Source organism: Trypanosoma conorhini (genome assembly GCF_003719485.1).
Source record: "Trypanosoma conorhini strain 025E chromosome Unknown Tco_14.4_contig_00239, whole genome shotgun sequence".
Classification (NCBI taxonomy): domain Eukaryota; phylum Euglenozoa; class Kinetoplastea; order Trypanosomatida; family Trypanosomatidae; genus Trypanosoma; species Trypanosoma conorhini.
In genome coordinates, this window is record NW_021704325.1 from 1 (window position 1) to 12,255 (window position 12,255).

Consider the following 12,255-nt stretch of genomic DNA (forward strand, 5'->3'; position numbering starts at 1 on the left):
CCCCCCCCCCACTCCCTCCACGCACACACCACCACCACCACCTCCTCCTCCTCCTCCTCCCCTGCACTTTCCTAAACCGCCCTCCCTCCTTCCTTCCTCCCCCCGCCACTGCGTTTTTCCCTCTTCTTCTTTTTTTGTTTTACCTTTTTGTTTTTGGTTTTGTTAGCAACAGCCACCGCCGCCCTCCTTCTTGCCAGGCGCCTGCCCGGCGTTGCCCGCGCCGAGGCTGACCGGCCGCTTCGAGTTCGCGCCGGCGTTCAGCGGCGGCCGCTTGCTCCCCGCCGCGTCGACAGGCGCCACGACGAGGTCGTAGACGGACTTTGCCAGCCACTCAAAGGCCTTGTCTACGTTCGTCTTCTCGAGGGCGGAGGTCTCGAGAAAGGAGAGGCCGTTTTCACGGGCAAAGCGGTCGGCCACCTCCTTCTTCACCACCCGGAGGTGCTCCAGGTCGCACTTGTTGCCGATGAGGAAGATGGAGCACGTTGCCGGCACAAACACGCGCAGCTCCTGCAGCCACGTCGGAATGGAGTCAAATGAGGTTTGGTTCGTGATGTCGTAGACGAGCATGGCGCCCTTTGCGCCGTGGTAGATGGAGCGCGAGATGGCGCGGAACCGCTCCTGCCCTGCGGTGTCCCAAATCTGCACCTTCGCGTCGCGCCCCTCAATCTTAATGCTCTTTGTCATGAACTCGACGCCGATGGTGGCGGGGGTGTCCTGGCTGAACTCGTTCGCCGTGTAGCGCGTCATGAGGTTCGACTTGCCAACCCCGCTGTCGCCGATGATGACAACCTTGAAGGTCAAGTTCGTGTCCTCCATCGTCGCCGCCTTTACTTTCCCCACCCCCTTCTTTTTGCTTTCGCGTTGGCTGTGTCTTCCTCCTAGCGCACAAGCAGAGAGCTATTCTCTGTTGTGTGTGTGTGTGTGTGTGTGGGTGGGTGGATAAAACACTGTTGGGTCAACCGTATACCTTCCGTCCCGCCGCACGGCGAGTGCGGTGCAGAGGAGGAGGAGGAAGAGGAGGAGGGCAAGCCGCCAATGCCGCGGGAGGAAGGCACGACAGCCGGGACGCCGGTGGGCCCCAGCGGCAACGCATAACGTGTACTACTGCATCTGTGCAATATTTAGTGCGTGTGTGTGTGTTTTTTTTCTTTTCTTGTTACTTCCCTTTTTTACTGCGCTTGTTGCCTCGCTTCTTCGACGCTTCTTCATTCCGTCCCGTTCCTCTACATACTTTGCCTCTCTCACTAGAGAGGCTCAGTTTTTTTTGTTTTGTTTTTGGGTTTCATCACCGTACTTTTTTGATTTTTGTTCCCCCTCCGCCGCCTAGCTGCTGATGCCCATCTCCACGAAGCGCTCGCCGTACGTCTTCGACTTCACGCGCGTCAGGAGCACCTTCTGCACGTCAAAGAGGGCAATCACCTGCAGGATGAGCATCAGCAGCGCGCTGGCGAAGGTGAGCTCCTGCGGCACGCAGTTGCGCACGGGCTCGCCAAGCTTGCCGATGACCTCCTTCGAGTTGGTCGCGTTGTTGAAGATGACACCCATCGTCCCCATCTTCTTCCACTTCCCCACAATCTCGCTGTAGTTGAGGAGGCCCAGCTCGTTGCAGTCGCTCATGACGGGGGCGGAGAGGCCGAGCGAGTGGGCCACGAGGAACATCGTGATCACCAGCATGACGGAGATGAAGTAGAGCAGGCGGTAGGCCTTGCGAGGGACAAAGTGCAGAGAAATGTAGCAAATCACCGTGACGATGGAGAATATAATGCCCAGAAAGTGGGCAAAGCCGGCGTGGGCAAAGTTTTGCTCCAGCGTAATCACACGGCCGGTGCCGATGACGTACAGAAGCGTGAAAATAGCCAGCAGGACGCCGAGAATGAGAGAGAGAAATTTCCGCAAAAAGCTGAGCACAGCAGACATGCATTCCAGCGCCATGATTCTTGCTACTGTTACTATTTGTTCTTGTCGTCCGGCGAACCTTAAACCCCTCAGCCTGAACCACGAGGCAGCACAGACGAGAAGAAGATAAAATGTACAACTTACGTTTTTTTTTTAAATCGCTTGACTCGACTCCCCCCGCAGGGCGCGGGAGGAGCGCGGCAGTTGCGTGGGAAGACGCGGCGGCGGCGGCGGGAGGGGCAGTCGGCCCGCCCCGCACCGCCCGGGAACCGTTCGGCAGAGGGAGCCACACACGCACGCACGCACGCAGGTGCCCCTGCCCCGTGGGAATCCCAACAGAAACGCACACGGCAGCATCAAACAGCCACACACACACACAAAAAAAAAGGCAGCCGCAAAGGAATGAAACAAAACCCAGAAAAAAAAATATATATATATACATGCAGGGGGTGGTGGTGGGGGGAACCAGCTGAAGTCGAGGAACTTCACTGACGTGGCCAGAAACACTCCACGGGTGAAGTTTCCAGCTGCTTCTTAATGCATAGAGAGAGAGGGAGGCGGAGTGAGCGCAATGAGTAGCACATTTAACCCACAAATGACGCACGCTACAAAAGTAATAGTAAGAAAAAAAAGAAGGGGCAGAAAGAGGCCCATATTATCTCACCGTGGTGCATTCCAGCGACGACGGTACGTAATTTCCCTCCACGCGTAGCATCCCGCAAATGCAGAGGGCAGCAGCCGCGGCCGTTGTGACGCCCAGAAAGAGCAAAAGATACCGCATCGTCTGCGCCACCTGCGCATTGATCAAGCAATCCACGGCGCGCTGCAGCAGCAGGAGATGCCGCTTTTGCCGGTAGTGCAGCGTAAGCAGGCGCTGGCGGGCCGAAAAAACCCGAACCCGCTCCAGGAAGGCCTCCCGCCGGCGTGCCTCTCGTGGAGGCGAGGAGGAAGAGAGGGGTGAGGGGGACTCACCCAACTCCCTGCAGCCCTGCTGCTCCTGCCAGGGCCGCGATTTTTTCTTTGTGCTGAAGTACGGGGACGTCTCCCAGCGGGTCTCATTTGCCACAGAGGCGAGGAGCGTGGTCATGGCAAGACTGTGCGACGGCGGTTCCGCCGGCAACCGAATGGGTGAAAAGGGCGTCGTCATCGCCGAAGTTGCCGCCGCCGCCGCCGCCGCACGCCAAGAAGAGATGGGTGCCTCCGCAGAATTTCGCCGGTGTTGGTTACCGAGGCCAGAAAAACGGCCTGCAAAGACGGCAGCGCGGAGACGTGCCCACTGTCGCCTTGCACGCACCCTTCCGTCGCTCGTGGCATGCCGCTGCGATTCCAGTAGGAAGAGGCTGCATTTGTTCGTAGGCGTCCGTGGCGTCCCCACCGGATCCCAGAGCGGTGAAGCACGCCCTGCGGCAGCGGCCTCTTCGTTCTTCGCTTCGTCGTTGCCAGCAGCCGCGGCCAGGGCCCGCGTGTCTCGCGCAAAGTACAGGGCAGGGACGAAGATCTCGTGCTGCAGGCGGCTGCGGCCGAACTGCTCATACCAGCTCCCAGCTCCTCCCTTGTTGCCTCGAAGGCAGCACCCCGACAGCCGCAGGCCCCATCCATCGCAGAAGCGACGCCCCGCACGACACGGAGGCCGCTTGGCGTCACGTTTGCCACACAACGTGGGATGGGGGTGCCGGCGCAGCGTCAGGACTCCTCCCACCACCATCGCCGCGCACGGCACCAGAAAGAGGCAGGTGGTCACGAAACTCCACAGCGGCAACGGCGCGGCGGTGGAGGCCAGCGCGGAGGTCAGCCCCATCGCGGCTAGCACGGAGAGCATGAGCTGGAGCGCCAGGCTTAGCACAAACTCCAGCGGTTGGGCGTAGGGACGACAGACAACCAAGGCAACCCCCAAGCCGGCATGGATCACCACACAGGCGGCAAACCCCATCCACGGGCTCCCCACTCCGCTTCCTTCGCGCATCAACGTGGAGACGACGACTGTGGCCGTCTTTTGCGCCACCACAACCAGTTTGAAGTAGCGGAACGCATAGGCGTACGGGGAGTAGAGAAACTTCGCCTCATTCTCTGAGGAGGACACACGTGCGCGGTAAATCACATCCTCCTGCCTCGCTGTCTGCCTCAGACGCGAGCCCAGCGGCGGCGGCGGCGGCAGGACGGGGGAGGTGGCGGTGACGTCGCCGGCAAAGGTCGCCCCGATGTCTGCTCGCTGCGCCTCCGTCCACGCAGACGGGGGCGAGGTCCTGGTCGCCGAGTCGGGCAACGGGTACTGCTGAAGTGCACGCAGCGCCCGGCGGGTAACTAACCCGTAGAGGAGGAGAAAAAAGACGGCGTAGGCGGAGGAGGCAAGAAGGGCGGCGGCTGTCATGAAACCATCGACGCCGCTGCAAGGCACGCCTGCGTCTGCAGAGAGGCGTGCGATGGTGCGCCGTCGTGTGCCTTGCACGCAGGCAGTCGCAGCCGAGCCACTGAACGCGTCACCGTCGCCGTCGGACGCCGCACACGCCACCGTCTGGCAGGGAAACAAATTGATGGTGCTGCGCAGGATCGGGGAGTACATGAACGACACCGCGAGGAACACCACGCCGAGCAGCATGCGGCGCAGCCAGAGTTTGATCGCAAAGAGCCGCAGCCGGCCGCTTCGCGTCAGCCCCAACACAAGTGCGACGGCAAACAGGAGTGCCAGGAGGAACGACGCCGCGGCAAGCGGGTAGCACACCTGCCCGACACGAATCGCGATCACCACCGCGTGCCCGGGTGCAAGTGCAAACACAAACGCGGCGGCAAAGCCGCCGAGGGAGACGAGCAATTTTAGCAACGTCCACGGCAGCGAGAAGGCGCGCGTCCCTTTATGGCGTCGCCAGAGAAGTCGTTGGTGGGCCATCTCCGCCTTGGCCCGCTGAACCCAGGCCTCCTTTTCCATCTCCTCGCCGTTGCCCGGGCCCGCGTCATCCGCGTACAGCAGCCGCCGGGCCACAAGCTCCTCCGCCGCGTCTGGGGCAGACTCAAACTGGCGTAGCCGCTCCAGCACGCGTGCCCGCTCCCGTGCGCCCAGCACCAGGCGGAGGACGATGCCGAGGACGAGCAGCACGGCGACAGCAGCCGCGCCCACCGCTGTGATGATGACCGCTCCCTGCGTGGAGACGCCGCGGGCGAGGGCCGCCAGCGTCGGCCCGCTTTGCCACGCCTCATCTGTGGCCGGCGGCTGCCGCTGCAAGAAGAGCAGCAGCAGGGCGCCCGCCACGGTCAAGAAGACCGACGCAGACAGAAGATAGGCAAAGGCCGTGCAATGCGGTGGTCCCAGCAATAGCGTGGAGAGAAACACAAGCAGGAGGGGGGCCACGACGTTTGTGAGGGCGAAGGTGAGGCGCAAATCCGTGGGCAGCCAGGATGGCACGCGCAGGCCGAGAGCTCCACCCTCCTCCCCAGCGAGACTCTCCGCCTGCAGAGCGGCCTCGCTGTGGCTGTCTGCGTTGCCGTCGCTGCCGCTGGAGAATACCCCACGCAACACAATATCCACAAGCCAGAAAGGGGAGCGGTAGAGCGTGGGAAACACGCTCGGGGCGATCCCCACGAGGAGGTAGAGGTACTGCAAGTAGTTCATCAGCAGCTCCAGCACATCGTAGATCATTCTCGTCTCAATGTCAGCCTATGCACGAGCATGCACACACCCATGTGGGCGTGCCCCTTTACCTCTCAGCATGGCCAACGTTGGCCGGTGCGGAAGGAGACGGCAGAGCGAAGCAGACAGCAAGAAGGTATAGAGCAAAACGGACAAGCCACACTGGCAAGAGAGCAAGAACAATAATACGGAAAAGAAGCAAAACTAAAAAAAAAAAACAAACAAAAAAAACAGAAAAAAAAACGTAATTATGAAGGACGGGAGGAGGAGCGGCGGAAGCGGTCACACGCCCACAGAGAGAGAGAGAAGAAGGGGGACTGGGAGGCGCCGCCCATAAAACCGCGGCGAAGCACAAGGCCGGGAAATCCCCTTCCGCCGCTCCGCTGCGTTCGCGCCGCCGGCACGCCGCGGGCCCGCCACCCGCACGCGCCTTCCCCGCACAGCGTGCAGGCCGTCGACCCTCACAGAGAGGCAGAAGCACAATACGACACCTCCCCGCGGCGTTCGCGGCGCGTGGGGCTCCCCCGGGAGGTCGAAGCAAGAGATTACAGAGGAGACGCAGGCAAAACAAACAGCAGGACGACGGAAACGTCATGCAACAACATTACAAGCAAACGAAGAGAAACGAAACACGCCCAGGTGTGCAAAAGGCTTCAGACATCAAGAAAGAAGGGAAAAATAAAACGGCAGCTACATTTTCCACGCGGCCACGGGTGCGCTCCCCCGGGAACTTGCACGGGCTCACCCTGAAAGGACAAAAACTACTTTCACGACACATTTTCACCGCCCTCCTCCCGCTCGTTTTTGCCCCCGTCAGGTACCAGCGCGCGCGCGTGTGTGCGCGTGAGTAGACATCACCCTCCGTAATTTCCCTCTGCGGCGCCCCCTCAAAGCCGTCGTCCTGACAGCCCTCGGACGGGAGAAGCGAACCACCGCGGCGGCAACACGCGCCAAAACACAAGGGAGAGCGCAGCAGCGCATACACGCACAAGGCAAAATATAGACAGGTAGAGAGAGAGAGAGAGCCGGCACAACACAAAAAGGGAAAGCGGGAGAACCGGCAATAAAAAGCCAAAAATCAAAGAGACTCATCGCGGATGCGAGGAAAAACTTCCAAAACGTCTTCTTCTTTACTTAGACTACACGTATAAAGCGCACACAAAGAGTATATATATATATAGTTATATAGTTATATAGTATGCAGTGTGTGCGTGCGCGTGCACGGTATGCAGCACAGAGTGAGCTGCTGCTTCGGTTGTTTTTTTCAGATTGATGTGGCTGGCCCATCAGGTACTTGCCCGTGATTTCACACACACGCGTCGTCTTTTTTTTTAATTTTCTCGCGCTGGCTTATCTCGAGCACACGTCGCACATGCGTCACCAGCGTTTCTTTTCCATCTCCGTCACCGTCTCACTGCAGCCCAGTAGTTCTACGCGGCCGTCGGGGGTCACGAAGGGATGACAGCCCTTGTAGAACGTCATCCCGCAGAGATCCCGCAGGCTGTAACCACTCACCACGGTGCTTTCATACGCGTCGCGCCGGACGCGTTGCTTGACGCGACCGTCGTCGCACAGCCAATTCTCCACGTCCAAGAGGTAGTACGGGTAGGTGGCGGTGAGGTTTTCCCTGGAGAGACAGCAGCAGTGCTCTGTGAAGCTTTCCCAGCTGTCGTGGCCCATCAGCTCTCGCTCCACGCTGTTGTCGCGCCAGAGGCCATCCACGAAGTCGGGCTTCCTCCCCTGCAGCATTCCACACAGACAGAGGACGAGGGCCACCGTTGTGCAAACGCTCAGGGCAAGAAAAAACCACTGCATGTACTTCTTGATGGTGTCGGCAATGCGGAAGTCCACTGCCTGCTGCAGCGCACGAAGCCGCGTCCGCTGCTCCTTAAATACCTCGCTGAGGCGACGACGCAGCACAAAGTGGCGCAGCAGCAACTTGACGCGGCTGGGTGCCGTGGACGGTATGGGGAGAGGCCGCAGGTCCGCCTCAGCGCCGTGGCCAACGGATGCGCCCAGCGTCTCCTTTCGTGACTTTCGCCCTTTTCCTCCAGGGGTTAGGGTTGGGCTGCCTGAAGCCACGCCTTCCCGCAGCGACGTGGATTCTGACGCGCACTCCGACCCCGTCCTCCGTGAAACCGAGAGGGAGTCCCCCGCCGAGCTCGCTTCGGAGTAGGAGATCTCGGCGAGTAGCTGCTGCATAAACTCGTCCCAATCGGTGACATCCACCCCCTCCAGGTTCACCTTTGGGTAGACGGCGGCATACACCGTCGGGCGGCGGTCCCCGTCGTACCGAGTTTGCAGCTCCCGCTGACACAGGTGCTCAAGCCTTTGCACCTGCCTCTCTGCGTTCAAAATACACTCGAACCGCGCTGTCATTGAGACCGAGCCCTCCTGCCCCTGCGGCTCATTGAACTCCGTTGGAGCTGCCTCCGATCCGCGATCCACGAGCGACACCAACGTCTTTGGCGGCGTTCTCTTCGGCGGATCCGCATGCTCCGCGGAGGCGTGCTCATCGGGGGTCCTCCGCCCCGAGCTGCTGAGCAGTACTTCCACCTCATCCGAGCTAGACGGGGGACCACCGGCAAACGAATGGGCTCGCTTGCGGTCCAGCACAATGGGAGGGTGGTGCAGGTTCTTCCGCTGCTTCAGTCTCGAAAACGCCGTGAACTCCCCGGCGGCATTTCGCTCGGACGCCACCGCGCGGTTCTCTCTCGCGCAATGCGACGGCGACGAGCTTCCCGGGACGTTGTACGTCTGCTGCTGTGCTTCGGAGGGCTCTAGCCAAAAAGGCCGCTCCCGCAGCCCCGTTGACTTCCGCAACTTCCTTCGCCTCTCCAGCACGTCGGCATACTGCAGTGAGCTGTCGTGAATGTTGAGCGCCTTGCGCCAACGCTTCCAGCAGCGAAAAAACACACTCTTCCGTGGGGCATTGGCAGTTGGATGGCTTTTCACATCGCCGGTCGTTTTCTGACCTTCTTGCCCGCCAGACACCGCCGCCTCCGCCGCCGCCGCCGCCGCCTCCTCCTTCCTATTCCTTGTGCCCCCGCGGGGGGTGGTGGACTGCAGCTCCTCCGCCCCAGCGACCAGCGGCTCCTTCTGTCCCGGAGTGGTGTTCCGCGGCACCAGTTGTCCACGGAGGGTGGAGAAGAATGAAAAGAAATTCCGCAGTGTTCCTTCAACGCTCCACTTTCCAGTTTCCTCCGCGTGCAGCAGCCGCTGCCGCTCTGCTTCCTTCTTCGCCGCGTCCCCAGAGAGGAGCAACAATAGATCGTCAAACCCGGCAAAGTACACGGCGGGTATAAATCGCCGCGCATCCTTGAAGTAGTCATCCTCAGGGAACTCAAAGCCGTAACTTACTTCCGCAGCTGGACTCTGCTGCGACGCGGAGGGCGCGGCTCGCGCAACTCCGGCGTCGCCTGGGTGCGGCGTGAGTTCCATCGGCTGCTCCTCTGCTGTGGGGTCGGCCAGATTGACCCCGTGGGCCGAACGCCCCTGCAGGGAGCACGACCCCTTCTGCGAGCAGTGCTGGCGCGGCCCCGCAAAGGATCCCGCGTCTGCTTCACACACCTCCCTGGCCGGCGGCGGCTTCGCCGCGTGTGTCCCAGAACCGCTCCCACGGCTGTTGGAGAGACGCAGCTTGCGGGAAGAGTTGCTCCCCCGGTCTTGCCGCTCTCGCCTCGCCGCACGCGCGGCACCGCCACCAGACGCCTTCCCGCCCCCGCCCTTCCAACTTTCTACGCTCTCGCCCACGAGGCCGGGCAGGGCGTCGTCCCCCCCGGCGTTTGACGTGGAGGAGGCCTGGGGAGCTTTCCTCACCACCGCAAAGCCTTCTTGGAGGCGTCGCTGCAGTCGCTCTGCACGCTCGCGGTCCTGCCGGAAGGTCCGCACGAGACCAACGGTGAGTGCGGCCAAAGGGGCAACAACCATGATCACAGCCAACAGTACAGCCACCCCAAACGGAATGGCGCGCCTTCCAAGCCGCTGCCCCACCACCCCAACGGAGGCCACACACGCAATAGTGAATTGTTGCGTGGCCCCGTAAATGTTTTCCACAGGACGGGCGTAGGGGTGCAGCAGGACGGTGTACAAAAAGTATGCCATGCAAACCAGAAGGACAAGCGCCAGGCCGATCCATGACAGGTCGTCCTTAATGCCTCGGCTCGTCAGACAACCGATTGTCACTAAAAAGACCCTTTGAAGCAGAAAGGTGAGACGCGCCTTGCGGTAGCTGCGGCGGTAGGCCTGGTACACGGGTGCCGAGACATTGGCTGACTTGCGGGCCTTTTCGTAATAAAGCTCCTTCTCGGTAAACTCATCCATGAGGCGCTTGTCAAGCGGGTACTCCCTCTCCAGAATCTTGCTCCCCCGGTCTGCCACAACCACCAGAAAAATCGGGTATGCTACCGTGTAAGAGAGCAGAATCACAAGCACGGCGAGCTTGTAAAAAAGATTCACCTCGCTACACGGCACAGATGGGTCGTAGGCAAGGAGGGAGTGGGTGACGGCATTCCCGCAAAGCTCCATTTGTAGGGCGGCGGGACAGTTCTGCGCGTGCATGGAAAAATTGCAAGGGGAGCAAGGGGAGACTGGTGCGCCCCACACGGCGGAGTTGCCGGAGACATTGCTTATGCTCCCTGGGGGCCCTATCCACTCCCCGACGTCACACTTCACCTTGACACACCACATAATGTTGATCATGTTCATCAGAACAGGCTGTAAATGAAGGAAATCGCAATCAGCATAATTCCCAGCATCGTGCTCGAGAGGAGGTCGTACATCTTCAAATGCAGTCGTCTACCGGCTCTGAACAGGCCGAGGATGGCCCAGACAACAGTAATAAGGCCTGTCAACACCAGGATAGAACCGGTGGCGTGCCCAACGGGGCTGAATTGAAGAAAACGGATCTCCTGTATCGGCGGCAGCCCGGCAAATACAACACCACTCATCACAACGACCACCGCCACGACGAGCTGGGGCAGCATCACGGCAAGGTGGAAACGGCGCAGGTAACGCTTATTGCTATCCTCATACGCCGTCAAGGCGGCAAGCGCCCGCCGATTGGTCTCTGAGCGCGTCACAGCCTTTTCCGCAAGTGAGGTAGCCCACGCCGGCTCATTCCTCTCAGTGGTGATGTCCAGCATAATCGCCTCCTGCTCACGCATGCGACGCAGCCGCCGGCAGTGGACACCGAGGGCCCCGATTAGGATGAGCACCGCGGTGGACGCCGCTCCAACGCTCAGGAGTAGCACCCGGGTCTGTTTCGGAAGGGACTCTGTCGAGTGGATCCACGGCTGCGCAAGCAAGACCGCCCCAAACACCATCGAAAAGAGGGCGGCCAAGGTCAGAACGGCCCATCCAAAGGCCAGCGTCGAGCAGACTGTGAGGACGCCAATAAGAGACACCAAGAAGGGCGCAAAAACCACAATAAAGGCAAATTGCAAACGGTAGTCTAGCGGTAGCCAGTCTGGCAACTTGATTTCCAGGGGGTTTCTGTAACGATTTTCTTTACTAAAGCTGTCCATAAACTCAAGACTGACGTAGCGGAGACTCCGAAAGGGTTCCACGTAAAAGTCGGGAAAGCTCGTCGGTGAGATAGAGACAAGGATGTATATATACTGCACATAGGCCACCGTCATATCCGCCAAATCAAAGACGGTCATTGCCCCAGCCACCAATATTGACTCCTTTTGTGTTCACGACGGCAATCAAAAACGCCTTTTTGCGCCTCACTAAATGGTTGTGGGTTTTAGCAAGGACAGTACGTGTATACGTGGCGTTATTGCCGCACAGTGCCGCCTTTCGCCTCAGCGTCTACCCCTTCGCGTTGAACTCCCTGTACGTGTGTGTGTGTGTAGGTGTCTGTGGGTATGTAACTGTCTCTCTCGCCCTGTTTTTATCCTCAGACTCTCTTTCTCTCTCTCTTTTCCCCCTCTTTTTGCTTCTGAGGCGCAGGATCCGGGAAGTGTGCCCCGCAAGGAACTCTCCCGCCGCGAAGGATGCCCTCAGCCAAGAGCTACAGGCTCTGTCGTCGTATCCTGCTAGTTATTTATTGCTGTTACTCTTTCCCTTTCCCTCCCCGCACTTGGCGCCTTCCTTCCTCCCTTCCCTGGCTCCCTCGCCTGCAGAGACGCCAAACACTACGGCGGGAAGATGAGAGGAGGAGGGAGAAACAGTGGGGGAAAAAAAAGAAAAAGAAGAGGAGCGGAACCCCAAAATGAAGACGCAACAGCAGATGAGAAACCTCGCATGGCGATGCACACGCTGAGAAGCACACGCCTCCCCAAAAACAAGACAGAAGAATGTAATTTGGGTTGGCGCACAATTGCCCACAGCAACTCCATTCTTTTGGTGGTCTTTTCACTTTGGGGCGCAAGCGCACAGTTATGTGCATTTATAAATCTGTGCCTGCCTGGGGGCTGTACGTGCGGGACGCTCGTGCTCCCCCGCCTGTGCGTGTGCGTGTGTGTGTGTGTGCCAGACGACAGGTACGCTGCAGCTGCAGCGGAGGCCACAGACGCGAGGAGGACAAGTTGACGCCGCCGACACGCCGGAAAGTGGTCTGCAACTACAGCAAGAAAAGAAAAACAACAACACCGCAGAGCAAACGGCGCCGACGCACCTCCTTCCCTCGCTGCTTCACGCACGCATTGCCCCTTTGCCGCCTGAGACGTATGAATCAAAAATACAGACAACAGCAGCGACGAACAGTTTTTATCGCTTAATCCAAATTTTTT

General features: G+C 59.7%; 5 protein-coding genes across 5 annotated transcripts, besides 12 other annotated features; all 5 read right to left on the reverse strand.

Annotated features, from left to right (window-relative positions):
- Positions 1-103: a microsatellite.
- Positions 104-162: 59 nt separating this feature from the next.
- Positions 163-816, reverse strand: Tco025E_04585 (small GTP-binding protein Rab11; the record flags this gene model as incomplete). The annotated part of the gene is made up of 1 exon (XM_029371495.1): positions 163-816. One exon carries the CDS (start codon positions 814-816, stop codon positions 163-165), a length of 654 nt encoding a protein of 217 aa, XP_029228398.1.
- An 89-nt stretch (positions 817-905) lies between these two features.
- Positions 906-938: a microsatellite.
- Positions 939-999: 61 nt separating this feature from the next.
- Positions 1,000-1,024: a microsatellite.
- Positions 1,025-1,323: 299 nt separating this feature from the next.
- Tco025E_04586 (uncharacterized protein) lies at positions 1,324-1,932 on the reverse strand (the record flags this gene model as incomplete). Its single annotated transcript, XM_029371496.1, has 1 exon — positions 1,324-1,932. The coding sequence occupies one exon, from the start codon at positions 1,930-1,932 to the stop codon at positions 1,324-1,326; it is 609 nt and encodes a 202-aa protein (XP_029228399.1).
- Positions 1,933-2,114: 182 nt separating this feature from the next.
- Positions 2,115-2,144: a microsatellite.
- Positions 2,145-2,183: 39 nt separating this feature from the next.
- Positions 2,184-2,205: a microsatellite.
- A 346-nt stretch (positions 2,206-2,551) lies between these two features.
- On the reverse strand, positions 2,552-5,527 carry Tco025E_04587 (uncharacterized protein; the record flags this gene model as incomplete). Its single annotated transcript, XM_029371497.1, has 1 exon — positions 2,552-5,527. One exon carries the CDS (start codon positions 5,525-5,527, stop codon positions 2,552-2,554), a length of 2,976 nt encoding a protein of 991 aa, XP_029228400.1.
- Positions 5,528-5,709: 182 nt separating this feature from the next.
- Positions 5,710-5,761: a sequence feature (A-rich).
- A 758-nt stretch (positions 5,762-6,519) lies between these two features.
- Positions 6,520-6,543: a microsatellite.
- A 141-nt stretch (positions 6,544-6,684) lies between these two features.
- Positions 6,685-6,718: a microsatellite.
- Positions 6,719-6,895: 177 nt separating this feature from the next.
- Tco025E_04588 (uncharacterized protein) lies at positions 6,896-10,225 on the reverse strand (the record flags this gene model as incomplete). The annotated part of the gene is made up of 1 exon (XM_029371498.1): positions 6,896-10,225. The coding sequence occupies one exon, from the start codon at positions 10,223-10,225 to the stop codon at positions 6,896-6,898; it is 3,330 nt and encodes a 1,109-aa protein (XP_029228401.1).
- Tco025E_04589 (uncharacterized protein) lies at positions 10,225-11,181 on the reverse strand (the record flags this gene model as incomplete). The annotated part of the gene is made up of 1 exon (XM_029371499.1): positions 10,225-11,181. The coding sequence occupies one exon, from the start codon at positions 11,179-11,181 to the stop codon at positions 10,225-10,227; it is 957 nt and encodes a 318-aa protein (XP_029228402.1).
- A 179-nt stretch (positions 11,182-11,360) lies between these two features.
- Positions 11,361-11,392: a microsatellite.
- Positions 11,393-11,425: 33 nt separating this feature from the next.
- Positions 11,426-11,454: a microsatellite.
- Positions 11,455-11,922: 468 nt separating this feature from the next.
- Positions 11,923-11,969: a microsatellite.
- Positions 11,970-11,995: a microsatellite.
- Positions 11,996-12,255: the final 260 nt, after the last annotated feature.